At 49.5% G+C, this 27,946-nt stretch overlaps 1 protein-coding gene across 3 annotated transcripts; it reads left to right on the plus strand.

Moving 5' to 3' along the window:
- Positions 1-260: 260 nt before the first annotated feature.
- Positions 261-23,750, plus strand: LOC130370060 (protein Dok-7-like). Of its 3 annotated transcripts, XM_056575703.1 has the most exons (13): positions 261-459; positions 571-616; positions 2,245-2,478; positions 3,784-3,984; positions 7,804-7,923; positions 11,029-11,136; positions 11,722-12,521; positions 14,624-14,672; positions 15,085-15,747; positions 16,642-16,718; positions 17,632-17,701; positions 21,803-21,988; positions 23,582-23,750. In XM_056575703.1, exons 1-13 carry the CDS (start codon positions 406-408, stop codon positions 23,725-23,727), a joined length of 2,754 nt encoding a protein of 917 aa, XP_056431678.1. In that variant the 5' UTR covers positions 261-405; the 3' UTR covers positions 23,728-23,750. The 3 variants fall into 3 exon arrangements, with proteins under 3 accessions (XP_056431678.1, XP_056431680.1, XP_056431679.1); XM_056575705.1 differs by lacking the exon at positions 15,085-15,747; XM_056575704.1 differs by lacking the exons at positions 261-459; positions 571-616 and adding an exon at positions 630-781.
- The last annotated feature ends 4,196 nt before the right edge of the window (positions 23,751-27,946 follow it).

Genomic DNA, 27,946 nt, shown 5'->3' on the forward strand with positions numbered 1-27,946 from the left:
GTTTCCCACAATCATTCATTTACAGGAAGGCTTTCCTCTGTGAAAAAGATAAATGCCTGATCATTAAATCATTATGAAACACGGTGCAAAAAAACAACAACAGACACATACTGTAACGCCAAGGCCGATCTTCTACACTACAGTTGTGTATACTTATTTTGAAGTATTAGGAAGGGAGGGGGTTCTGGTGCTGCTGGGGCTGGGGGTGTTGTTGGTGGTTGTGGTTGGTGGGGGGGGCGTACAAGCCAGTCTGTGTTCCCTGGTCAACAAGCCTCGCTGCCATATATCCTGGCTGCAAGTGTGTGAAGGGGTGAAGGCGCGCCTCTACCCGGGAGGCTATTTTGAAACTGACCCCTCATGGAGGCACGGGACAGCGACTGCAGCTGTTGGGAATCATGACTGAAGATGACGGATTCGGTTGTCGTGGAGGGATATGTCAGATTCAGAGATGGCAAAAAGGTGTTTTATTCAGACTGACAAATGATGGACGCTTGTGTCACGGCGATTGAGGGATCGTTAATTGACGCTGAAAGTTGTTGTGGTTTGTGTGTGTCTCTTTGTCTTTTACAGTGGAAGACGAGGTGGGTGGCACTGCGTAAGCCGTCGCCTGTAGCAGGTACGTCCACGACCCTGGTACGACCAGGGTAGAAAGCACCGCTCAAATGTTTGGGATAGACGGAGACTTGTTAAATGTGTGTGCGCGTAATGCGTAACTAATCTCCTTCTACGATGCGCTTCAAAGCAAAGGCCGACGCATCTCGTTTTGCACAACCTGACACTTGTTGAGTATAAGCATGCATACTGGAGATTAACTTCTGTATGGCCTGAAAGGGTTGTTGTTTTTGCATGACTGGGAGGCCCGAGGGTTGCTGTGTTCACCCGAGGTTGAAAAGCGGTTTGAAAGCATCTAAGTTAAATGAATTGTTAAGTTAATGGTTGTAAGGTGTTGCATGAAGTGTGTCTCCAGTTAAAGATAACTGGAGTTATAGCTGGTGCATCACCTCCAATATGATTTTATAATCTGTATGGTGCAGGCCCAGGATTTATTATAGATTGGTAGATTAAATGACACAATATAGCCTAGCATTTATCAACGATCTTCTTTTACTACTCGCTTTAAAGTTGCTGTGAGATAAATTGTTGTCGCACCACTTTGTTTGGATTAAATTGTGTATGTGCACATGAACTCAGGGTTATTATGCACAGATCTCGTATCGCTAAAGAAAGAATGAGAACCATGATACTCAACCAAAACATGAAAATGAATCGAAACAAAGAAGGGTAAACAAAAATGACCGATTTTAGCATCAACGTCTTTAATTGTGCGGCACACCTTGAAAAAGCAATGCTCAACTAATTTAGAACTTAATGAAGACATTCCTTTTAAACATATTGATATCTGTACAGTACTATATTGGACGCGTGACAGATGTGGCCTTACATTGTCCTCTGATTATGCAACCGTGAGTCCGCCTGCCGGGGGGTTGAGTTACACTAGTCCAGCGTTTTGTCTTCGCTCTTTGGCCGTGCTGATCAGCAGGATTGCCTTGTTGGCTTTAGTTTGGGAGAATCCAAATGTTTGGTGCTTTGTTAGTGTTTTAGCAGCTGTGTGTGTGACTGTGCGTAAGCTTGTTTTTCCAGTTGACACTAATTGTTTAAAGGGGACAACGACACTCCTGGGATGGGAAGGGGGGGGGACCAAGGGGGGCATCTGTCTCACGTCTTAAACAATTACCCAAGACAGGAGTGTCACTGGCCGTTTGATAATGTCTCACATTGTCACTGCACACACAACCAACAAGCAGAATGAGCTCCTCAAACACACTGCTGGCTTCCTCCCTGGTTCGGAATGATCCATTATTGAGTGTTGGAAAAGCTAGCTTTATCGCCATGGAAATTAAACGGTTTGCATCGTAGAAGCAGTTCAAAAGGTATTAACTTTCATTACAACAATAAACAATTCTCTCTCCGTTTCTCTCTGTGTGTGTGTGTGTGTGTGTGTGTGTGTGTGTGTGTGTGTGTGTGTGTGTGTGTGTGTGTGTGTGTGTGTGTGTGTGTGTGTGTGTGTGTGTGTGTGTGTGTGTGTGTGTGTGTTTTAACTTTTATTACAAAAATAAACAATTCTCTCTCTCCGTTTCTCTGTGTGTGTGTGTGTGTGTGTGTTTCTCTCTCTCTCTGTGTGTGTGTGTTTCTCTCTGGTCTTTGTCTATATCTCTCGGTCTCCCTCTCCCCCACCACCACCAGACTGCCTGGTGCTGCTGGTGTTCAAGGACAAGAGCGAGAAGGCCCAGGGCCACAGGGAGCGGGCCAGCATCACCCTGGAGGACATCTGTGGCCTGGAGGTCAGCGGGCAGGGCCTGGAGGGGGCCCCCTACACCCTGGCCGTGCTCTGCCTCACACAGGCCGCCGTGTTGGGCTTCGACAGCAAGGACACCCTCCTGGCCTGGGAGGTCCGCGTCCGCTACAGCCTGGGAGAAGGTGAGGAGGGGAGGGGAGAGGTGCGAGTCCCAGCTCGTGACGCATCTGTTCCCACACGCACCGTTGTTTAAACACAATCAGACACTGCCCACGGAACCTCCCCTTTCCGGTGGACGTACACACTGGCCTCCCCAGCAGCTCGGAGACGTTCATCTTTTTCTTTCTCGTTGTAATTTATTTTGGGAGATTGTTGTCTTGGTTCATTTCTCCCATTCCCCCTTCGAGATAAATATAAAACACCCCAGCAACTTTCAGGGATTTGAACAGCGTAATCCTTCCACGGCCTAATACTTTAGAAAGCAGAATGTAGTATCGTAATCCTCTGTTTCGTTGTGCACCAATTTGTTGGAGTGGGGGATTTCCTTTTCACTTCCGTTACCGAAGTGTAAACACAAACAGCTGTTTTTTGGGGTGTTGGTGGGGGATTCTGGGTGCCGTCCCCCTTAATAATCTTGATGTGTTTAGACTGAGTCGCTTTTGGACCATTTTGAGATGCTAGCTAAAGGCTGACCACACAACACCAGTACAACCAGTGCTTCCAATGCTCAAATAATGCCTGATTGCATGCGTTCATGTCTGTGTACCACTCTGTGTGTGTTTCTGCGTGCGTGCGTGCATGTTTAAAGAAATGTGTGTTGGTGTTGTGTAAACTGCATTGATGGTGAGGAGTGTGTTTTGCATGTTTTTAAAATGGCATTGTGGAAAAGGACGATTTTGCCACCTCATGCTGTTAGAGTTTTAATGAGTTTCAATCAGGCCAGGCAGGGATAAAATGTATCACTGACTACAGCGCCCACATCAATCTCATCACATCCCCCGTCTAACACGCACGCACGCACGCACGCACGCACGCGCGCGCGCGCGCGCGCACTTAATATGCACATCAGACACTGTCCTTTTATTCCAACCCTCCTTGGCACGGTTAACTTTCCTAATAGGCAACAATATTGACTGAGTTAGTCAGTTAATATTTATGAGTCTTTTATCAATTGCTTTGGCCTGGAGATCTGAGCCCAGAGTAGTGACCACATCCACTGCATCCTGCTCGTCGGGTCTTTTACTGCTGCACTAAATAAAAGCCATACTCCCGTTGTGATCTCACACATGAAATCATTGTTATTGGGGAAAAAAAACAAAAGAACTGCAAGTCACTTCAACGGTTGTTATCTCTGTTCGTTTTCATTCTTTTATTGTTCAATACAAAATAATGGACGATCGGGGGAGTTGTTTTACATTTTTTTTCTTTTTTTCTTTAGTTTGTTTTTGTTGACTCACCTCCTGTCGTTGTTCTGCCCGCTCCCACAGTTCACCGGTTTAACGTTGGAGTTTTACCAGGGACCAAGTTGGAGGGGGGAGCCGCCACGCTCCACATATGCAACAACCTCCTGGCGCTAGCCAGGGACAACCCCCCCGTTATCGTGGGCCATTGGAACCTTCCGGACCTGCGGAGATATGGGCCGGTTCCAACCGGCTTTGTGTTCGAGGGCGGAACGCGCTGCGGTTATTGTGAGTCAATTCACCTTTCTGCTCCGTGTTTTTCTGTTTCACTTTTTTTTTCTAAATTGCCTTGGCAGCGTTTTTTGACTTTGGCCCTTTACATTCAGCGCCGTAAAAAATACAATTTGTTGCGGGCAGATGGCTCCCCGTGAAACATTTCACTTCAAAGGTTGGAAGTGCATCACAGAGAATAGGCGCGCGGTACAGGACGTTTCTGAACCATGAACCGAACAAATAAATAGAACTTCATAAACACTTCAGTGTGGATTACACACACACTGCAGCCACATTCGGCCATGCAACTAATTTGACTGTTCAGTAGTGCGTGTGTATTGTTTAAGGAGTCGATTATGGTAAGCGCACTGTTTCCGTGATCCAAGCCGGGGATATTGTATTACTGTGTATATCGATTCCAACCTGAGCAATTTAGTCCACACATGCAATCAACCAGTTCAACCCCAGCTGCTAGGATGTGCGTGTCAGCTGGATGAGTGTGGTGCAACTTGGCTGACAGCAATGAGTCCTGCATCCCTGAAAAATAATGTACCCAAAGGAACAGCAGGCACTATTTCTATGAAATCAAGGTCGATTATCCAATTACTCTAAACATTCCAGCAGCTTTCTGCAATCCAATGTTCTGCAAAAAAACGGTCAGGGACAGTTTTTCCCGCTACCATTCAGCAAAGGTCCTCACAAAGTCAAGGTGGTCGCCTCCCTCCGCCCCCTCCCGCCGACCGCCTCATGCACGATTGGGCATCGCTTGGTGGGAGGGGCTTAGGCCAGAGGCCTATTTGCCTTTTGTATTTTCAAATCTTTCTTTATGTTTACGGGATGTCCTCTAAGTCGTACCTAATGCTCCTTTTAAGTGATCAAGTATAAGATGGATGAATGGATTAAGACGTGGTCCAGCAATACAGCGTGATGAATGAATGAATGAATGAAAGAATGAGAACATCTTGGGTCCAATCTTCCTCTTCCTGTCTATAAGGGGAGGTCCTCCACAACAAGACAGCCAGTGAATAAAGATCTTTTCAGACTTCCAACGCTAGTCTAAAGGCGATGAGTGTCAAGAGTAACGTGCTGCACTGAGTGAAAGAGGAACACTCCGAAATAGCTTTTGTCTAATGAAGTGGCTATGCTGGTTCAGTGAAGCTTGTAGGCACTCTTCAGAAAAAAACTGCGTTGACGAAGGCGGTTTCATCACGCCGACGAGTGTGTGTGTTAGTAAAAATGGCATGTGGGAGCATGGCGGACGTGAGTCACCGTTAACTTTGCTTGTGACTCGGGAGAAATGAGCAGGACTGATAACCATCTAGTTCTTGTGTCTAAAATTCAGCACCTAAAAGTAAAACAATAGCATATTTTGCAATTTAGCTTTGTTGATGAATTGCATGTGCTTGCAGCATTATTGACATTTCTGAGTTGCAGCTTCATGGTTGAATGCAGTTATTCGAAGTCACTTTTGGCCACAAGCGTCAGCTTAATGAATATAATGTAATGTAACTAAAGCCAGACATCTTAGTGGTTTGATCAATAGTTATGCACCATTGCATCATCGGTGTGGTGTGATCGTGATCAATGGGGTATTTCCGGTATTCAGAGCACAGGATTGAAGTGCGAATCGAGTTGGTTTTGCCTCAAGTATGTGGCCTTTTTAATGGACCATCGATTGGTTGAAGAGAGGTGTGTGTGTGTGTGTGTGTGTGTGTGTGTGTGCGTGTGTGCGTGTGCGTGTGCGCGCCCTCTGAGAAGTTGCTCAATGGAGCCGCATTGAAAGAGCGGGGAGAGGGGAGGGGGGAGAGACAGAGCTGTCAGTTGCGTTTAAGGTCGACTCTGTCTTCATGAGACGTCATCTTATTCTTTCTCAAGCTTAGTGGAGAAGGGACCGGGGTATGAAGCTATTCAACAGAAATCTTCGACACTATGTTGTCTCGCTGTGTTCTGTGATTTGACAGAAATCTCTCAAGCCGTTTTAAAAAAACAACAGGAGGTGTCTCGGGAATGTCTCGCCGACTCGCATCCCTCCGCAGAGTGTGCGTCTCCGGGCTGCCGAAGGGTTCAGAATGTAGACGACGCTGTCCCACGGAATAGATGTCTCTCTCAGCTGCATGGGAGCCCAATGGGGCTGTAGCACGGGGTCCATCTCTAATCAAGACATTAAATCATTACCCTGTGAGGGACCGGGGGGGCCGGGCCAAGTGGCCGTCTACACCTGAGGCGCTCGGAGCGTCCGCGCCCCACGCCAACCCCCCCGCCACCCCCCCCCCCCCCCACCTCCTACTCCGCCATCGAGACACCCGACCCCGAAGAATGCGCAGCCCGGTTTATTTAGCTCGATCCGATATCGGTCCCCTCCCCCCCCCCCCCCTTTGACCCCCTTTGACCTTAATACGCAGAAGGTCGCCCGCGGCCCGTCGGCCCCGTGTCACGGTGGCAGGGGGGAAACAAACCGACAACAAACAGAGGCGGCGAGCGCACGGGCGTGTGGCGAGCGCACGGGCGTGTGGCGGGCCGCGAGCCAGGCCCGTCCGCCGTGCTCCTTGAAGGGTGTGAATTCCCGGTGTCAGTACATTTGATCCTCCTCAGGCCGGCCCGAACCCGAACCCGGACACTAAACAGCTTCTGTGGGAGGCAGAGCCTTACCGGACCCACACGCCCGAGAAAAGAGCTTGAGGAAAAGGCTCAGGAGAGAGCTCTACGGTCAGGGTTGGAGTTGACCCTGTGAAGAAATGTTTCCATTGAGAAAAAAAAAAAAAAAAAACCTTGAATGTAAAGATCAGAACTTGCTCTGGGATTCCTTATTGCCTACAAATTATTAATATCAAATCGTGTGTGTGTGTGTGTGTGTGTGTGTGTGTGTGTGTGTGTGTGTGTGTGTGTGTGTGTGTGTGTGTGTGTGTGTGTGTGTGTGTGTGTGTGTGTGTGTGTGTGTGTGTGTCCCTCTTCACGATGTCGTTGACGTCCCCACACTTGTTGCTCACTGTTGTTTCATTTGGCCTAATGCTTCCACTCTGGTTCAAGAGCGGGTCGGCTCCGAACCGGCAGCTGTCGACACCATGAAAGCTCAGAGTCCTCTTCAACCTCTAAAACTAACAACTTAAAAAACTAAAAACTAGTTGTTGAAAACAACATTTCCGAGCATTGACTCAATCCTGGCTTTTCTTTGGAGAGAAAAACGCGACCCCTTTTAAGGTGGCTCTCTTTAAAAGAAATAACAAACAGATACAGACATGATGTCATCCGTCTTGTCGCTTTTCTGAGCGAACTACAGTGGGATGTGGGTGGTCTTTGCAAGAGGGGGACCAAAGGGTGGCTCTCTTGGTGGCGGTGTCTTGCTTTCAAGTGACAGGCCTAGACTGGGGTCACTAGGTTGTACAACCCCCTGACCCTCAAAGTGTTTGCCACCCTTTTGTTCACTTGTTAGATTGAAGCTGAATGCGTCATGCGGGCCGTAAATCAGGGGTGGGGTTTAAGGTTTGGGGACCTTGCCACCTTGCTCCCAGCGCCGTTTATGTTTCTCACAGAATGTGTTCCCATTTATCATTGAAACAACCATAGTGTGGGAAGAAGGAAATGTCATATCTTAATGTTTTTGAGATTGGATGACTGTCGCTGTACTGTTGCACGCACTTTACCGATTTTATAACTGAATATCTGATTGTCTAATCGTGTTTGTATTTGACGTGCGTCTCACAACAGGACAGTCTTCCGAACAATTCAGTCAATTATTTCGAGGACAAAAAAAGAATACGCAGAGATGTCCCTGACACACTTTAATGTAGAAACCGTCAAACCTACTAACGAGAGCTCTTCTTCTTCTCTCCCCAGGGGCGGGCGTCTTCTTCCTGGCGTCGACGGAGGGCGAGCACATCAGCTTCCTGTTCGACTGCATCGTCCGCGGCGTCTCGCCCAACCGCAGCCCCTTCGGACTCCGCCCGGTGCTGCCGGGTCAGTAGAACCCACGGGCAAGGCATCACAACGTGACTCGGGATATAGAGGATAGACACGGAGTATCTAGGAGAGCTAGACCCCCAACGCTGCAGATCATTAGTTCACATTAGACGACATCCCTCTACAGGTTAAACACCTGCTACTGCGTCACCTCTGATTGGCTGATGGGGTTCCCGGGTCACCTGCTCGTTAAGTGTTGATGCGACACACCTGTGCTCTGCTTAATGAGACTGAACTGAGGGGTAGTTTACAGAGGAACCAGCGGCCCTAGAATCATTTGAAGACCTGAAGGCCTTTTTGTGTGTTTGTGTGTGTGTGTGTGTGTGTGTGTGTGTGAGAGATCCAAGGCTAACCTGCAGATGTGCGTCCACGTCCAAATGGGGGTCAATGGGGTCCCCATAACGGCTCAACTCTCTCTCTCTCTCTTTGCTAATCTGTGGCCATTTTTAAACCATTCCAAATGAATGGAATGTGGGCGGCATTAACATAAAAACACTCTCTCTACTATATTTATCTCTGTGGATGTGGGCAGTGGAGGGATCACTGGCAGCTGTTAAACATAATCAAATTATCTTTAAAAACTAGAGCATATACAGGCTACCTCTTCAGAGAGCGCCGCGGTGGGTCTGCTTTTAGTCCCGCGGCCGGTCAGCAGAACACAGTGTTCTCTTCTGAAGGACGGCCTGTGCACACTTCTTGCATGCCATTGTTGCAAAGAAACTAAATTCAATAAAGTCAGGAATGTAGTCGAAAACGGTCTTGGCAGGATGATGATGATGAAGAGGAAGAAGAAAAGGAAGAGGCAGAACGAGGGGGAATGCTAGTCAGAGAAGGAGTTTATCTGCCCACATTGATTTATAACACTTGCAGATAATATATCTCGGTAACCTTTTTACGAGTTGAAATCCCACGGGTTACGTTCCCTGGTGGTCTTCCCCGGACCCCCGGTAACATCTACGGTAACAAATCGGCGGAACACTGCTGCGCTACAGAGAGGTCCCCCGGCTGCCAACAGAACCACTCCCCAGGGACTGGCCCCTCGGGCCCCTAATTATGATGTTCATAATTCACTGAGGCGGCGTCCCAGAGCTGGCGGTAGGCTCCGGGGAGGCTCTGCCGCGCACCGGTAGGATATCGCCGCGTCTGGAAGTTATTCCAGCTGGTTTTATCCCTGGTGTCTCCCAGACAAAGCGGTGTCCTCTCCCCTCGGATGACAGGGGCTCATAACTCCTGCTGTAATTGCTCTGCGTAGTAAAAATGAATAAATAGCGCTGGGTGGAGGGGGGGGGGGGTCCTAGATTACAGAGGCCGCGGCATACAAGCCTCTGATCATCCCTGGCATGTCTGTACTGTAACCTCATCCACAGGATTTCACCAGCTCCCCCCCCCTGTGTGTGTGTGTGTGTGTGTGTGTGTGTGTGTGTGTGTGTGTGTGTGTGTGTGTGTGTGTGTGTGTGTGTGTGTGTGTGTGTGTGTGTGTGTGTGTGTGTGTGTGTGTGTGTGTGTGTGTGTGTGTGTGTGTGTCCCATGCGAGCATCCTTATATAAAATATCCTCTCTCTGTATTTTTTGATTAGTTACTTGGGAGTCCTCCTCCTCCTCCTCCTCCTCCTCCTTGAGTTAATTCTGATCACAACAATCGACATACACCCTCCCCCCTCCTCATCCACAATGCATGCTGGGTAATGGGGGCGGTGGGGTTATGGATTATTAAAAGGTACCTCCTAGATGTATGGGTTGACCTTGGGACATTCATCCCTCCCTCACCCCCTCACCCCCTCCCTCACTCACTCAGATCCTCACCCCTTCCCCAGGGATTTAAAGCCGCCAGTGGTAGCCCCCCTACCATGAGGTTTGGGGGGGGCACTATTAATAAACACTGTAGCACAAACACCGGGACATCCCGCCAGCAGACCCCCAGAGGTCTGTCGTATGCACGGAGCACACATACACACACACACACACGCACGCAGGCACACGCACACAGGCTTCTGTTTAGACGCATAATATTACCAGAAGTGAGAGTACATTGCCCAAAGAAACCTGAGGTGATGTTACGGTTGTATTGAGGCGAAGTTACGGTTGTGTTGAGGCGAAGTTACGGTTGTGTTGAGGCGATGTTACGGTTGTATTGAGGCGATGTTACGGCTGTATTGAGGCGAAGTTACGGTTGTGTTGAGGCGAAGTTACGGTTGTGTTGAGGCGATGTTACGGTTGTATTGAGGCGATGTTACGGCTGTATTGAGGCGATGTTACGGTTGTATTGAGGCGATGTTACGGCTGTATTGAGGCGATGTTACGGTTGTATTGAGGCGATGTTACGGTTGTGTTGAGGCGATGTTACGGTTGTGTTGAGGCGATGTTACGGTTGTGTTGAGGCGATGTTACGGTTGTATTGAGGTGATGTTACGGTTGTATTGAGGCAATGTTAGGGTGATGTTACGGTTGTGTTGAGGCGATGTTACGGTTGTATTGAGGCAATGTTAGGGTGATGTTACGGTTGTGTTGAGGCGATGTTACGGCTGTATTGAGGTGATGTTACGGTTGTATTGAGGTGATGTTACGGTTGTATTGAGGTGATGTTACGGTTGTATTGAGGTGATGTTACGGTTGTATTGAGGTGATGTTACGGTTGTATTGAGGTGATGTTACGGTTGTATTGAGGCGATGTTAGGGTGATGTTACGGCTGTATTGAGGTGATGTTACGGCTGTATTGAGGTGATGTTACGGCTGTATTGAGGTGATGTTACGGCTGTATTGAGGTGATGTTACGGCTGTATTGAGGCCATGTTATGGCTGTGTTGAGGTGTCGTTACGGCTGTATTGAGGTGATGTTACGGTTGTATTGATGTGTCGTTACGGCTGCGTTGAGGTGTCGTTACGGTTGTATTGAGGCGATGTTACGGCTGTGTTGATGTGTCGTTACGGCTGCGTTGAGGTGTCGTTACGGTTGTATTGAGGCGATGTTACGGCTGTTTTGAGGTGTCGTTACGGTTGTATTGAGGCGATGTTACGGCTGTGTTGAGGTGTCGTTACGGCTGTGTTTCGGCGGTGTGGTGCTCGTGTGATGGTAACGCTGTGGCCCCGTGCGTCCGTCCCCAGACCCCAGCGGCGGCCCCCCGGTGCCACTCCAGTCGGAGGAGCAGGTGACCCGGGAGGACCAGGACCTGGAGAGGAGGCTCAGCCTGCTCTCCCATCGCTATAGCAACGGTGAGAGCCCCCCCTCCTTTGTGGAATATCTATCAATTGTTCAGTTGGCGAAGGACCGCTTCAAACTTAGCACTTAGGTCGCATTGTTGTCCAGATCCTAATTATTACATCATGCTCTAGTGTGTGTGTGTGTGTGTGTGTGTGTGTGTGTGTGTGTGTGTGTGTGTGTGTGTGTGTGTGTGTGTGTGTGTGTGTGTGTGTGTGTGTGTGTGTGTGTGTGTGTGTGTGTGTGTGTGTGTGTGTGTGTGTGTGTGTGTGGTTTTAATTTGCACAGAAATCACTTCTTGGAAATGATGCATGTTGTCTTTAATCATGGCGTGGTTAGTCCTCTAATTAAGTTTGCAGATTTGACATAGCTGATGCTCGCCTGATTGATGGTGTTGACTGGGTAGTGGGGGGGGGGGGGAACCTCTACTAAAGCTGGCGTGAGAATAAACAGCCAATCAGCGTCCGTACCCCTCATCTCTGTAACACAGATACATCTTCATTAAGTTCCGCCGGTCGCGCTTCTCCCTCAGATCCGGGATTCGTTTCTAATTCCGTGTTTCCGCCCCCCCCCCCCCCCCCCTCTCTCTGTCGCCGCAGCCCTGTCCGTGTACACCGCGGGCGCCGCGGGCGACGACCGCAGTCTGTCGGGCTCCTCGGACACCTCGGACACCAGCCGCTCAGACGGCAGCGTGGGCAGCCGTCTGACGGTGTGGGCCGAGCCCGGCCCGGCCCCGGGTACCTCTGACATCACTGCCGCCGCCGCCGCCGGCGGCCCCGTCGGGTTCGCCCGGCTGTCGATCCCGAGCGCGGAGAGGCTGTCGATCGGTCATGGTGGGGGGGGAGGTGGTGGAGGAGGAGGAGGGGCCCGCCCCCTCGCCAAGCCCCCCCGCCCGCTCCAGGAGATCGGGCGCCAGCGCTCCTCCGACAGCGGCATCGCCACCACGGGGAGCCACTCCTCCTACTCCGGCAGCTTCTCCTCCTACACCGGCAGCCTGGACGGCGTTCCCGGGGAGGAGTACGCTCCCGGCGCCGGCCCCGCCCCCGGCCCCCCGCCGGGCCCCTGCACCTGCGGCTCCGCGTCGGGCCGCGGCCCCGCCCACGGGCACCTGTACGACACGCCCAGGAGCGTGGCCAGAGACGATGATCAGCCCCGCCCCCTCGCCGCCGCCCCCGGCGCCGAGCCACCTCCCCTCCAATCGGAGGAGAGCGAGGCGGAGGGCGGAGTCACGGGAAGCCTGTCGCCACCGCCAACGCCGCCGCCGCCGCCGCCTCATCCGGGTCACATCCAAGCCCCCGTCCAATCAGGAGACAGCAGGGGGAGCGTTGTGGCGGACTCCTCCCAGAGCTACACCTCCATGACGGGCTGCTCCGTCTGCCCCACCTGCGGGGGGTCTAAGGTAGTCCGCGTCTGGCTTAGTTTAGTCGTCACTCCACCAGATTATGTTTTCCCGCGGTTTCCACGGTAATTGGGTCTGAATTGATGAGGCAGCGATCAATTACGTGGGCAGTCTCCGACGAGTCAAATTTCTATCATCTTTGGTTTGTTTATCAGTCTGTCTTTCCAGATTGTGTTTTTGGTGTCTCTGTGGTTGTGGGTGTTGTGTTGTTTTGGTTTTTCGTTGGGGCAATTCGTTTGCGTTCAGTCGACATTAGGGTTGAAATCGATCACCCTATTATCTCCGTCACCTTATCACTCCTACCACTGCAGGCGGTGTGCTGTGTGTTTACTGGAGTGAAGGGCCCTCCGCCCACAACTCACTCCACCAGAGGGATTTATTTCTCTTCCTGCCTGCCGAGAACGGAGGCGGAAGGATCTCTGTGGACGTTACGTAAGGGATCGTCTCTCAAGTCCGGATTCAGATTGATCGTCTGTAGTCTCGCGGCAGATGAGCTTGAAGCTGGGCACACCGGGTGTTTCACGGTTCTTTCGCTTCGCGTTTGTTTCGACCAATCGTTTCGCTGTGGGCGGGGCAAACACAAACGCGTCAGCGCTGATCATCTTGTCTGCAGAGGTGGGAAAGGTTTCAAATCAAAAACCGTGCTGTGGAAACACACTTATTAAAATCTGCTTCTGAAAGCTTCAACCACTCGGGCAAATGAGATTCCCTTCAGGAGGGATCTTCGTAGCATGACCCGAATAAGGCGTAGCTCCGCCCCTTTCAGCGTCTGTTTCGCCCCACCCGGAAGTTCTGCTTTAAGTAGTCAGACTGCATGAACCTGGGATGGGGTCAGGGCTGGACAGGAAGTGACCGGACGTGACACAAAGCACTACCTAAACAACCAAGGGATTCAAAAGCAGTGCATCTGTTTTATTAAGGCGATGGTGATATACATTTTCTTATGATATTAATAAAAAAAAGAGATGGCCAAAGTCGACACAAATGAGTTGACATCAAAAGAGTGGTTTGTGAGTGTAGCTTATCATTTCTGTGCCTCTAAGCTGAAATAAAACTATTCTGTGTTGCAGGCCAATCCTGGCTAATCCTGCTATAAAAAAAAGTAGTCTTTGCTCAAAGTATAACTCATCGTTATACAAAACCTGTGTGAACAGACCTTATCGTGTTGGCGTCAGCTGTTCCGTGTGCGTGTGCGTGCGTGTGTGTGTGGCATTTCCACACACTTTGTTGTAGCAGAAGAACTCTGAATCCCACAGTCCATCTGTCTGAATCCTTGCACACATTCACCAATCCGCATTAGCACGACCAGGCAGGGATGGCATTGGCTCTCTGTCTTAGCATTGGCTGTTCAGTTTGTTCTGCTGGTATGTTGTTGTGATGGAATTTGTAGGAAAGATTGAATCCTGTTTCGTATCATTATCTAAAGATTTTGGTTGGCTCCCTGTTGCTGAGAGTGGAGAATCTCCTCTGTTTTCCGTCTGTTTTATCGTCACCACGGCAAAAGTTGGTGCTACTGTAGTTTTGTGTTTCTTTATCGGTGGTGTTGTTGCAAAATGTCTGTCACAGACAGGACCCTCCAGACGTGAATCTAAATTGACTGCCTGTTTCTGAAATCAGATGTTGAGTTTTTAAATCTTGGAACTTGGTGTGCGGTTTTTACTTTGTTTCAAAGAAAACCTGAGGTAAAGTTCTGAACTCCTGTGTGTTCTTCGTCTTCCAGACATTCCAAACTAAGAGCTCCACCTACTGGTGGTGCATTCAGTGAGGAGGGCAGGCAAACGTTTAACTGATTTCAAGTATTTTCCACACTTTAATTCTTCATCTAACTGTTAATCCACAGTTTACCAGAACTACCTCTCAGTCTATTGGCGCTGTAGTAAAAACGATGATTGTCCCTGATTGACTAATTGATGATGATGGGCACAACATTTAAAATAAACATTTAATTAACCATGCTCAGCTTTTAAGGGCTATTATTAAGCTGTCTTTAATTGATCCATATTAAGCAGAGAGCAATCAATGCTACATGAACGGAGATTGTAACTGTTTTCATCTTTTGACGCAACCGTTTTGACATTCCCTTCCTCCTTATTGTCCCACAGTGGCCACCGTACAGCTCTGGAAGTGCTCCTGGGATAGCAGCCATCACAGGTAAGTAACTGTTACGGTCATATTCATGATCTTTAATATCCTATATCATTCAAGTATGGATAGACTATATTTTCCCTGGGAGAAGTTGGAGGATATATGTAATTATAATTCTCTATGGATTATACATCCTCCAAAACTTTGTACAAGACTTATAAAGTCTTGTATGATACATTTTTAACGATTAAAAAAATATCGGAATGTGCCGATATTTCCAGCGACACACACTTCAGACTGGTCCAATCAGCCGCCATCAGGACGAATGTGTGTGTTTTGTGCGTCCAAATGTGAACGTGTAAGTGTCACCTGTTTGTGTTCCCCGACTGGGCACCTCCCAGCCCTCGAGCGTAGCACCGGCGTGAAGCCGCCTCATTGGTCAGTGCCCCCGGGGACATCACGTTTCCACACCCAGCAGATCAAGGACTGGAGTCCCCCGTGTGTCCGTCCGGCCCGCCCGGAGAGCCCAACGGGACGTCCCAGACGGTCAGCATCTCCGAAGACCCCCCCGGCAAAGGGGGGCTCGCGGCGGCGGCATCGGAGGAGAAGAGGCCGACGATTCTTCCCAAGAAAGGGCGGGAAAAACTAGCCAGCCTCTTGGCCGACCTCATGGGGCTCTCCGACTCTGACACCCGAACCCGCCTCCTGTCCCGGGACAGGACCGGCGCTCCGGGCCTCTACATGTCCATGAGCTCCGTGCTGGGACCGGGGCCCGAGCGGGAACCCGTCCGCACCTCGTGGCTCGGAGCCCCGCCCCCGACGACCACGTCTCGCCGGGAGTCCGCCGTCATTTATGAGAGCTGTCTGAAGTGCATCGGAGCTCGCTGCCACGCGCCGCCACGGCTCCCCTCGTCCCTGAACCGCAACGGGAGCAGCACCTCTTTGGACGCGGGCGTCGGGCCCCTCGGGTCGTTGGGGCCCCTGGCGTGGTCCGGGCCCTTCCGGAGGGGGGGTACGACGACAGACGCCACGGCCCCTTCCCGTGGGGCGCTCCGCTTGCGTGCTCGCGCGTGCGGAGCGACTTCGGGCGGCGAGCGTCGCCACGACGACGTGACCTTTGGTCCCTCTGTGGCCGACGAAGGTAAGAACTTCGGAAGTCTCCGGGCAACGCCGGCAACGCCGGCAACGCCGGCAACGCCGCAACCCTCGCCTTCTCCTCCTCCTTCTGCTCGTTCTCGTCCTGGGATCTGAACTAACCAATGATGGCAGATGCTCCTTTCAGTTTGTTTCACCTCTTCCTCCCGAGCGGATCTTCTTTTTTTGTTTCTTTTTTCTGATTGGATTTCTTCTTTAACTCAAACAACTTCCAACCGTTTTCTTCCTTGAACCGTCTTCTCTCTGCATTTTTCTACTCAAGCTACCTTTGTCTGTTCAACTCTTTGTTTCAACACGTTTTTATCGTGCGGGGGTTGGTGAGAGGCAGCTACACTTGGTGCGAGAAGAACCAAATATAAATTCAAACGGGACTGCACACGCGCCACACGATAATAGAATTGTCAGGAAAAACGCTGTTTGTGCGAGGATTCATGTTTCTCGCCCGACCGATATTTCCCCCAGGTGGGCCGCTGTTTACGATCCCACCTGCGGGATGCAAACGAGGTCACCTTGTCGACCCTCGGCGAGCCGCACGCCAACGAACTGCGTACGCCGTCGCACCGGCGTGGCGTCACGTACGATCCACCCACGTCCTCGCCTCCATCACACCGACCGACGACGGAGAACGAGACCTCAAACGTGTCGTCTCTCGTGATATTTCTCGACAAAATGTGCAAAACGACCGGCATCTTCTGCCGTTTTACATACTATTACTTTAATCCCCGTCTTCGCCAGCCCCGTTGGAATCCAGCATTAATTAAAAGGCTGCGATTGAGTTATGACTCGCATTATAAAGGGATGGACTTTTGTTTCCCCCACCCCCCCCCTCCTAATTTTTTTAAGCCCTGTCTCTCTTTTTATTATCTCGTCCTCTCCCTAGAAAAGAGGACGCCCAACGAGGAGGAGATCTGCTGGGGAGGCCTGCCTGCCAACGAGGCCGTGGAGAGGAGCAGCGAGGTAGGGGGGGTTGCACGGGCTGTAATCCGCTCGCCCGCTATCCAACGCTCGCACATTTCACTCCAGCACACCTCCTGGTCTGAGCTCCGCTGGGGGGGGGGGGGGGGGAGCTTCAGATAGCCAGGCACGACAGCGTCTGCGAATTTAAATACCGATTGTGAGTAACAAGGAGAAGAAAATGATGTTGACAGGGAGGTTTATAGAGGAGTTTAAGAGGTCGTTTGCATAATTGTGTTTGGTGCCTCGTTGAAACAACGGTTGTAGATCAGCGCGTGTTTCATGAAGAAAAGCTTTTGTGGTGCGGAATTGCTTCTGCGTGAACTCCGACCGGGAGTTCGTACTCTAATGCATATAGTTACTCGGTGCGGGACTGATTATCTTCTTTGTGTTTACGTGTGTATGATCAATCAAATATGAAAGGACTACGAGGACTACATTATTCTTCACTTCAAGAATGTGTTGCTCAAAGCCTTTGGAAAGTACCAAAAAAATTCATAAATGTTTCCTTCAAATGCGGTCTAATTTAGTTTGGTTTGGGGCATCTTGGAGGAAGGTGAGACCTGTCTGTTAATTAAAAACACGGCGCTGGTCCTCCTGCTTTCTCTCTCCTCCCTGGGAGACCTAAGCTTGTTGTTTTGACAGCCGCAGTACTTGAAGCACTTGCAACGCAAGACAATCACACAGAGGACAGAAAATAGAAATAAAACAACAACAATAGATGTCTTTTCTAAAGGATGAATCCTTCTCTACAGTTTCGGTCGAAATCGCGCCAAAGCTTAAGAACACTCCAGCAACCGATCCCAAACTCTTTTTCTTCTTAACTTATCTTTTAAACTTTGAACGGCTTTGCTGTGCTGCATCTCTGGTCATAAATCATATTTTGATTGCGGTGCATGGTTTTATGAACTCGCAGGCAGAGGAAAAAGCCAAGTGTGAGCTTCTGGGGAGCAGCGGACCCTCAAGGTACCTCCAGGAGCCTGAAGGTGAGTTACAACACAGCCTTCCAAAGAGTAAACCTCTCATTTAATTACATTGTCGTGAGGAATAGGTTACAGGCTGAACTCTGATTCCAGGAGCGTGCTGAACAAGTATGGAATATAGGAGTCGAGGTGTTATACTGGTATCAAGAATGCTGACTCAGTCAATGTATTATTGTCTTTTTGGTTGGTTATCGGCTGCTGGTTACATTTACATAGAGGGCATTTAGCAGACGCTTTTATCCAAAGCGACTTACAATAAGTACATTTGTCAGAAGAAAATGAAACGACAATATATCGCTGTCGGTACAGTAAGGATGTTCATAGAACCAGGGGCCAAGCAATAACAATCGCTAGGTTGAACCGTTTCCCGTATGCAACAAAGATAGCTTGGATAACACACTACACAATGCAAAGTACTATTTTTCGGTGGTACGATCCCAGGCTCCTCGTCACTCGCTGTTGAGGTGTACCTGGGCAAGGTACCTATCCCCCAATGCTCCCAATGAGCTCGCCACATATGATTGTGTGCATTAATCTGTCTATGAATGGGTGAATGTGGGGCAGTAATCGTAAAGCACTTTTGAGTCGCCGCAGGTCAAAGAGTCGCTAAAATGTAGTACAGTGACCGTCTATTATTCTAATTATATTTATTGATTTTATTCTGCTTGCCTCTCCTTAAGCCTGTAATGGCTCCACTCTTGAGACATTGTCCAGATCAATAAGAAAGTAAATTCATCCAAGTCTCAACTTATCAATGGTAATGCCCCTGCATCAATAGGACCCATAAATGTCTTGTTAGCACAACACATCCGTCGTCCGTCGCTGGCTGTGGAGAGGACATGGCAGACCGGGGATTATGTGCGGCACCACTCGTAAAGTTAGCATCCCTGTGTGAATGAGAGAGGGGTGGGAAGGGTCAGGCGTTGTTTGAAGTGAACCCCCGAAACGAACGGGGATAAAACCTGACCTGTGGCTACTTGTAAATGGCCCATCATCGCGCGCACACGCACACGCACACACAGCAGACACACACACAGGCCCTGGTTGGTGAGGTTGCTATGAGCCAGGCAATGCACGGCTCTTTATTTGTCGGTTTTTTGTTGATGAGTTCATAGAAAATTGCCTAGAAAAAGCCTACTTTCGTGGTACACCCACCCATAATGTACAAACACATTTCGTATTTGGATTTGTGGAACCTCTACCCTGTATAGTTCACTATTTAACAAGTTTTGCAGCGTTGCCGGAGTACAAAAATCTGATTCCCTTACTTCTAATGCATTTATACCCATAATGCATCCTAAAAGAAGAGTGGGGTTGGGACACACACACCACACGCACACGCACGCACATACACAGCGTACCTGTACAAATCATTGAGAGTCCTCGAGGTGTGTGGCCACTTCCACAGCAACTTTTTGACTGAATGGCTGCATAGGGTACAATAATCTCTGGAGCGCTTCCATACTGTCACGGTGATTAATAACTGTACATGAAGACCTGACCTAAAGAATAGTTTTCCCCCTTTTAGATTCATTATAAATATATATAGATGCGTATTTTTGGGTTCATTTATCAAACCAGACAAGATATAGGTTTCATGTACATCTTATTGCTCTGCCTTACAGAGAAAGCACCGTAGATCCACAGGGCTTTGGTAATCAGATTCACATTCACCGCCTTTTTCACTGTACTCTCTATTAAAACCGGGCAGTTCACTCAAGTCGTGTGTGTGTGTGTGTGTGTGGGTGTGTGTGTATATGGGTGTGTGGGTGTGTGTGTATATGGGTGGGTGTGTGTGTATATGGGTGGGTGTGTGTGTATATGGGTGGGTGTGTGTGTGTGTGTATATGGGTGGGTGTGGGGATGGGTGTGTGTGTGTGTGTGTGTGTGTGTGTGTGTGTGTGTGTGTGTGTGTGTGTATATGGGTGGGTGTGGGGGTGGGTGGGTGTGTTTATGTATTTTCTCTGAGGGATTACCGGGTTTAGCCGTGGGAAGAACCCCCCCCACCCCCCCCTTAGGAGGATTAATCAGAACACACACACACCCACACGCACGCACACGCACACAGAGACAGACGCACACACACTCTGCAGGAAAACACTATTCCTCACCCAAGTAGTTATTTCTTTTGCTGTTTTTGCTCCGAGCCCTTTGGATTTATTTGGGACATACAAGCTGCAGCTCGAAACACGCTGGAGGAGAATGAATGCTCGAAAAAAATAAAAAACAAAATAAAAAAATCCACTTCCACTCAATAAAAATCATCTCGTGAAAAACAGCTTTTTTTTTTTTTTTGGAAAACTCTAAAACGCTTACGGTAAACACGCGGCCTTCCTGACTCCCCTTCTCTCCGTGACGCGACGTCGCCGCGGCTCACAGCTCCGACCGCCGGCCCCCCGGGAGCTCCCCTGCTCTCTCTCCGGTCGTGTGGGCAGAACCCATCCCGGTAATGGCGGCCATCACGGTAATGGCGGCCATCACGGTGGAGCCCCCGCCGGCGGTACCACTCCTCCAGTGGCGCATCGATTAGGGGGCCTTTTTGTTTGGGGGGGGGGGGGGAAGAAACACGACGAAAGAAGTTGGCTCCGCTGTGAGGCTAATGGCTTCCCCGTCCTTTGGGGGGGGGGGGGGGGGAACTAACGAGTCTGGCTCTGCTGAAACCAGTTGTTGTTGTTGTTGTTGTTGTGCTGCCGTACCGTCCCATGTGGCTCACGTCGTCATGGTGACACGGTGACACCCGCTCTCACAGTAGGGCAACGTGTTTTTTTTATTTTATTGGACTGAATGATTACATGTCGTTAAATAGATGGATGGAGATGTTGATCTATTATTCATACGTGTCATATTTACAAGTATTGTACGGTCCGGAGCCCCTGGTGAAGGTCACACCTCCAGTACGCTGTTGAGGAGAATACGAATGAGAGGGAACGGGAGGCCGTCCAAACAGGTGACCCGCCCCAGCCGTTTGAGATGTAACTGTTGTGCCATATGCGCATAACTTAGCCAGGCGCACGCCTCGCCACATAAGTAAGACCGGTACACGTCGGTGTGACCTCTGGCGGGCTCCAGTCCGACGGACGGGGAGAGCTTTGTGCGCGGGGGGCGTGTCTCCTCCACGAGACTCGCCAAGCTTCCCCTTTAAGGCTCTCGCTGGGGAGAGCCGTTACAGCAAGGACGGGTTGGTTTTGAGACGGTTTTAACTGCCGCTTGTTTTATTGTGTGTGTGTGTGTGTGTGTGTGCGCACGTCCACACAATACATAACATTTGCATAACATTACTATTTTAACATTGCATGTTAAAATATACCGTCACATAGAACATTTCTCAACCAGCTCAGTTCTTGGCCAACATGGCAGCGGCACCGTCGTTTACCCGGAGGCTGCAGGCCCCCCTGGTGGGCCCGGGGATGGCCGGGTCAGCCAATCAGAGCTGAGGCCTCCAGTAGCATGTGTCGGACCAAGAGAGGGTGTCATCCAATGCAAACCATTGGAACACACAGAGTTGAGTTTGGGTTCTCGTTGGGGTCGCACGCAAAACACCTTTTTAAGTCACGTCGTCCGTAGCAACGAGGGTTGACGGTTGATGCGTGTCATGAAGAAAGCCGGTAGGGGTGAGAGCATGTTGGCTCAGGGGTGCATAAAGGTACACTGTGTGTGAACATTGGGGGTGCACTGCCCCTTCTCCTCCCTTCCTCTCCTAAAAACATCCCAATTCCGCACTTAATGTGTGTTGTTCGTGTTGGCATTAATGTACGCACTTATCCTATGTTGTACGTCCTGGCATTTTAATGTATGCACTTATTGTCTGTTAGCATTGTGTAGCGTCTTGTCCTAGCTTTCTTTGTTGTACACGGGGAATGGGTTAACCTAGCGATTGTTAGTGCTCGGCACTTGGTTCTATGAACATCCTCACTGTACCAACAGCGATATATTGTCGTTTCTCTTTAATATGACAAATGTACTTAATGTAAGTCGCTTTGGATAAAAGCGTCTGCTAAATGTAAATGTAAATGGTTCGAATCCCAGAGCATTGCGGCTGGGATTCGTACACCCTGACACTTGACTGCTCTGCTCCTTCTTCATCTTCATCTTCGTCCTCCCCAGGAGCCGTGTTCGCGTTCCCAGCAGAGGGGCCCGTTCCGGAGAGGCCCTGGGCCGGCGACGGCGTGACCTACGTCAACATCCCCATCAGCCCCACGTCCAAGAAGCAGCTCAACTACATGGAGCTCGAGATCCAGGAGACTGGGGCCCCGGGGTTCAGGGGCCCCGGCGCGCTCCTCCCAGCCCAGAGTAAGCTCCCGTGTTGGGGGAAGGAATCTTGGTGTCTGCGCTGGAAGTTTTTTAATTAAAATATAATTGTAATTTAAAAGTATAAATACTGGCTCAAATGGATGGTGGCGGAATAATGGTAATCATTTATATATGAGGATTATAATATGATTAAAAGTTTTGGTGATTAAAATATCGTTCTCCAACAATATTAAATGAAGCAGATGAAACCACTCAAATGTAATATTTGAAGTTAGCCTCATTCCATTGGCTTGATTGCCTGATTATGACTATAATGACTATGATAGTCATAATTACACAATATGTTGCATATATTAAGAATTATAAAAGTTGTGCCTAAACTCGGTCAAAGCACACAAATGAATGATTTGAGTGTTGGATCGCTTTGGATTGATTGAAACATGTGAATGTCCCTCGACTCAAAGGGATCTTTTCTCCTTTCTGATGTACACAACCTGTCTTTCTCGACTGCCTTTGTCCTGTGATCGTCGTCGTATCCCAGCGCACTAGGGCGGTAAGCCTTCCTCAACCACCACAGGACTGTATCTCGTAAGGAGAGCTCCAGAGTTGTCATTAGGGCAGTTCTTCTTTCTCTCGGGTCTGGTCGATAATTGCACCGTTTTCCTGCATCGCCCCCCGAAAGACGGCTGGGCCCTTGTCATCTGACACGCAATTATGGGATGTAATCGTTGGGATGGCAGCGGCGGCGCGGACACGGGAGAGGTTAATGTCCGGCGTCAGTGATGAAGTGTACCGGCGGCGCGGCATCATCGCTCGACCGTCTCCGTGGCAACACGGTTCCTGTCGCCGCCGCCGCCATGGGAACAGGGGTCAGGGGGTCGCGTAGCCTAACAGCTGTGGATCGGCCATCTTTAGCTTCTTTTTGAGTGTTTTCTTAATCACAGCCGTGCTTCTGTCATGACACCGCCGGGGAAACGGTGACTGTCAACGCAACACTACGTCCCCTGAAGCCGTCCTCCCCAAACTGTGGTCCGCGGACCGCCAGTGGTGCGTGGCGGTACTGCAGGTGGTCCGTGGAAAAGGAAAATAAAATATAAAAGAATTGTTTTTTTCCTTAACATTAATTTTACCAGAAAATTCCCATAGAAATATGTGGCAGCCGTTGTGTGCAGCCAACTTTATTTTAACGATCCTGCTGTACTGATGCTTTGACCAGTTATTTTTCAGTGCTAGTAGGCCTTTTCTTTTTCATATTTTATTATGTGTATTATGAAGTGGTCCACACACACACAAAGTTTGCAAACCCCTGCCCTAAAGCCCATCACCTTCTCTGTCTTTATTTGAATGATGTGCTCTGACACCTGCTGTGATTGGAGCAGCACACCTGAGCACGGTGAAGTGGACGGTCCTCAAAGGGAAGCAGCTCAATTTAGAGAGATGGAGAGGGTGGACATAATTTGATCTTCTCACACACTTGAGCTTTGACAGGGCTCTAAACCTGTGTGTGTGTGTGTGTGTGTGTGTGTGTGTGTGTGTGTGTGTGTGTGTGTGTGTGTGTGTGTGTGTGTGTGTGTGTGTGTGTGTGTGTGTGTGTGTGTGTGTGTGTGTGTGTGTGTGTGTGTCCCCCCACAGGGACGAAGGGGGGCAGCTCCACCAGGTACGCTCACATCGACATCACCGCCACGGAGACGGCGCACAAAGTGGGTACCCAGCATGCACTGGGGCGCCAGGAGGGCCTTCACACACTGGAGTTCCGGCGGCGGGGGGCGCCACAGTGACTCCGCCCCCTCCCCCAAACCCCGCCCACCCCCCACCCCCCCCCCCCCCTCCATGGACTGCAGCAGCACCCATGGTGAGAGAGGCTCACGACTCTCACCGGAGTCACGGCCGACCACGCCTGTTCTCTGACTTCCTGTGACCTCTGAACTCTCCCGAGAAGCCATCCAAACCGGGAACGTTTCTTTCAGTATGGGGGGGGGGGAAAGGAGAATTCCCTAAAATTTTGCATTTTTATGCTTTATGACAGATTGAGATGGGTATGGCCCTATATGGGCGAGGACCCTAGGGCCAGGAATCGAACCCGGGTTGCTGCGATGAGGACTGAGCCTTAGATGGTACACGCCCTACCGGCTAAGCCTCGCGGGAGTGGGAAGGAGACTTCTCGTATGGTTGTCTCAGACCATGGGTTTCCTTTAAGACCCATCCTGCAACAACCTCTCGCTGAATATCGCCTGGCTTTCTCGGTGATCTCATTCGTGTTTTCCTTTTCCTCCGCTGCTGCCTGCCCAGACGGGGTCGAGGCTGACTATACACGCCCAGCTCTGGCAGTGGGGTTGTCTGACCTGTTGTTAAATGGCATTATGTCTTGGGTGGGGCAGCCTTGGGAGAGAGACGGCAAGAGACACACACGCAGAGGGAGATGGAGAGAGAGAGGGAATGTCTGGGGAGGGTTTAGGGATGTTTCAGCAGAGACATGACGTCTCAAGCACCATCTCTAACTTAACCCCCCCTAACCCTAGCAAGGCTCTGATATGAGGAAAATATATTGGGGGTCACCCACGCCTCGTTGAAAAGAGAAAGGCATTGTGGGTGAGAAGAGAGCACAGCCACTCTCTTACCATGCCTGGGATGTGGATGCGATTGCGCGAGAGGCGATTTTCTTATTTCGACTCTTTTTTTAAAAGAGAAAAGATCGGAAAGTGTCTCCCACCACTCGGCTTTGTCCTCACTCGGAATAGGGCAAGGATATCGCCAGAGACGGAACCGCGGCAGCTAGCTAGCCCTAATGTACGCCCCGCGGGGCTAATAAAAGAGCTAGCCAGACAGACTGCAAGGCGCTTCTTGCGTGTGATAGAGGTAATGAGGTGGGATGATGTCGCGAGTGCCTAATTCTTCCACATTGTGCACCGTTTCCCCCCCGCTCCCCCCAAGGTGTAGCTATCGGCCGGCTGTCGGCCCCATTAGAGGGATGTATTCTCACCCCTCTTGCCAATGTCTGGTTTCTTCCTTCCTTCCAGCTTCTAAGGAATCACACGTTGATGCAGAGTGGCATGAGAGTGTGTGCGTAGCATGATTAATGCATAGCGCACAACATTAGCTTTAAGGAAGGAAATGTTTTTTTTAAACGGATGAATGATCCGCGATTGTTTGAGACGTTTGTCGCGGACGTGATATGAATTAAAATATATATCTATAATTAATATAATTTGCTGTAGACCATTAATATTATAATCGTAGGGCTTGTGGAGATAAACCAAATGTCTCCTGTCTGTGTGGTTGTAGAGGTGTGTTCATAATGACGTCTGGCGTTAATTAGTCGTGGCTAGACCGGCCGTCAGCGATGTTCATTGACTGACTCCGTCCTGTACCTTGATGAACCAGCTTTGTTCGGTTTTTGCATTTTTTTTTTATCTGTAAATATAGTCCGTCTGTCTGTTTTTCTTTTCTATTTTAGATTTTGAATATAAATGTGAAGATATGTTGTACAGATGATTTGAGATGAGGAGGTCCTCTTGAGGATGTGTTTCTCTCTTCTAATATAATTTATATCAACCAATTACTCCCGAGTTTCCTTTATCTTGAATTCCATTTTTTTTCTTTCATCGGATAACTGAAACACATAAAGTGCACGGAAACATAAGACTGCATAAGTGAGTGTTCGTGTGTGTTAAAAAAAAATCATGGCTAGGAGCCTCATGTTTCATAAAAAAATGTAATTATGCGATAATCTTCGTTATCTTACATCATAATGAGTCATGTGCTAAAGTGGTCAGGAAAAGCAAACGCAATCAGCACCAGACTTTAAGCTGTCACGGTCGAAGAAAATGAATAAAACGATGAATACGTTGTCTGTTAGGAAGGACACATCTTTGTTTCTGATTCTTTAAGCCCTCCATGATTCAACTTGGGACAAAAAACACACAACACGCAAAATCCTTTGTTGATCAATTTAACCTACGAATAGATTATGCGATATTATCCTTGTATTTATTTTCTTAAATCAAAAGGGTTTTGTTCGAAATTCTAGGACACAAACACACACACACAAACACACTATCTTTCTCTCACCAGAATATCCGGATGAATACAAAGTCAAACGGTAATAACCATACAGTCGGTTTCGTCCCTCGAGAAACGAAAAAATCAACCCCAAAGATGACCCCTGTTTTGAACCTGTGCTCACCACCCCCACACTCCCATCGACGTTATTCTCCTGGGCGTCCAGCAACCGACTGTCCACGCCTGTCCCTAGTCATGCTCCTCACCTTTTAACCACACGGTAGTGAGGGGATGGGGGGGGGGGGGGCTTTTAAGTTAATGTTACGCTTCCTCAAATAGCCGGCGAGATCCCTTTATCTGTCGGAAGTGATTTGTGGCTCAGTGACCGCGCCCGCGGCGGTGTGGACAAACGCCAACACGATAAGCTCTGGTCCCTGACCTTTCAGCCCCTGGTTGCCCCCCCCCCCCCCCCAGCCCAACCCCCCCCCTCCTCCCCTCAGTACCGGTTCATTGCCCCCCCCACCCCCACCCCCACCCCCACCTCCCCTGTTCTACGCAACTCAATTATCAGCCCCTAATGTCTTCACACAACGGGGAGGTGGGGGGGCTCGTGCCCTCCAGGTCCGCCCCCCCGCTCACCGCAGAATCCCCCCCCCCCCCCCCCCCCCCCCCCCCCCCCCCCCCCCCCCCCCCCCCCCCCCCCCCCCCCCCCCCCCCCATGATTTGCTCTCTCAGTCGGAGGGCGGTTCTGTCCACTCTGTCCACTCTCCGTTTGTTAGCTGCTGCTGCTGTTGTTGTTATTGTCGGTTGGGTCCCTCTCCGCGTTTTGACCTGACCTTTAAGATTAGGTCGAACCCGTTAACGCAAAAAGGTACGGAAACAAAACGATTACAACGGCGCGGAACAACGTCGCACCAACACATGACAAAGAAAGCCCAACAATGGATACTCCCACACAGGAGCCAGAGGTTTAAACAACAAGAGGTTCACTCGCTGGGGGAGATTGGAGCCGCGATGGGAGCCTTACTTTTGTTTCAGCAGAGACTTGAGTATACAGAGAGTATAGAGCCGTGAAAAACCTGTGAAAAACATCTGCCAACATGTGTAAATACTGAAAGGCACCCCTTGGGCGCCTTTCAGTATTTACACATGTTGGCAGATGTTTTTTACGGGTCTATACGTTTAACACCCGGAAACCCTAATATGTAATGTTTAAGCCTCATTTAAAGTGACGTTCTTTCTTGTGTTGGTAGGGGTATGTGTTTGTGTTTTCTTCCAGGATTTGCCTTGCTTATTTTTTGTGTTATTATTTCAAATCGCTTACTTATCCTCATTTTACATTATCCTTTCTGGAGCTATACAGAACCCCACCTTACTTAAGTTTCGCTTACCTATTCTTAGTTTAGCTTCTTCTGCTGATTTGATTTCAATGCAATGCACTAGCTTGAATATCAACGATCTCAGAAATAAGCTTGTCCTTTATAGAATAGAAAAGAAAGTAATGAAATATAAATAATGTAATTTTGTATTTTTGGTTATTGGCGTCCTTCGCTAATCTCTGACCCATTAGTCCTACAGCGGAGGGCCGGAAAACTACAACATCTTGCAAAAACATGCCTTATCCTTTTCTTACCTTAACTGATGCGTCCAAACCTACCTTACAGTAGGGCCCTCACCTCACCTGGCCTACCAACTCTTTTTACCAGCTTCTATATCCTTCTGTGCTCACAAAAACACACCTGTTGCAGAGCAACACTGCAGCACAGGTTCTGTATGTATTCTTGACACTTTCCCCTGAAAAAATAATAAGACCAGGAGGAAATTAATCCGACCAAGACAGCTGGACACCACCTTAGGGGGGAAATTGGGTTGTTTTTTTATTTTTTGCTGTTTTGTACGCCAATGAGCCATATTGCACTCACTACTTCTTCTGGATGTGGTGTTATCCCTCGACCAAATCCAACGCGTTACATTGTCCATCATCGAGAGAGAAAATAT

Source organism: Gadus chalcogrammus, chromosome 17 (assembly GCF_026213295.1).
Source record: "Gadus chalcogrammus isolate NIFS_2021 chromosome 17, NIFS_Gcha_1.0, whole genome shotgun sequence".
In the NCBI taxonomy this organism is placed as follows: domain Eukaryota; kingdom Metazoa; phylum Chordata; class Actinopteri; order Gadiformes; family Gadidae; genus Gadus; species Gadus chalcogrammus.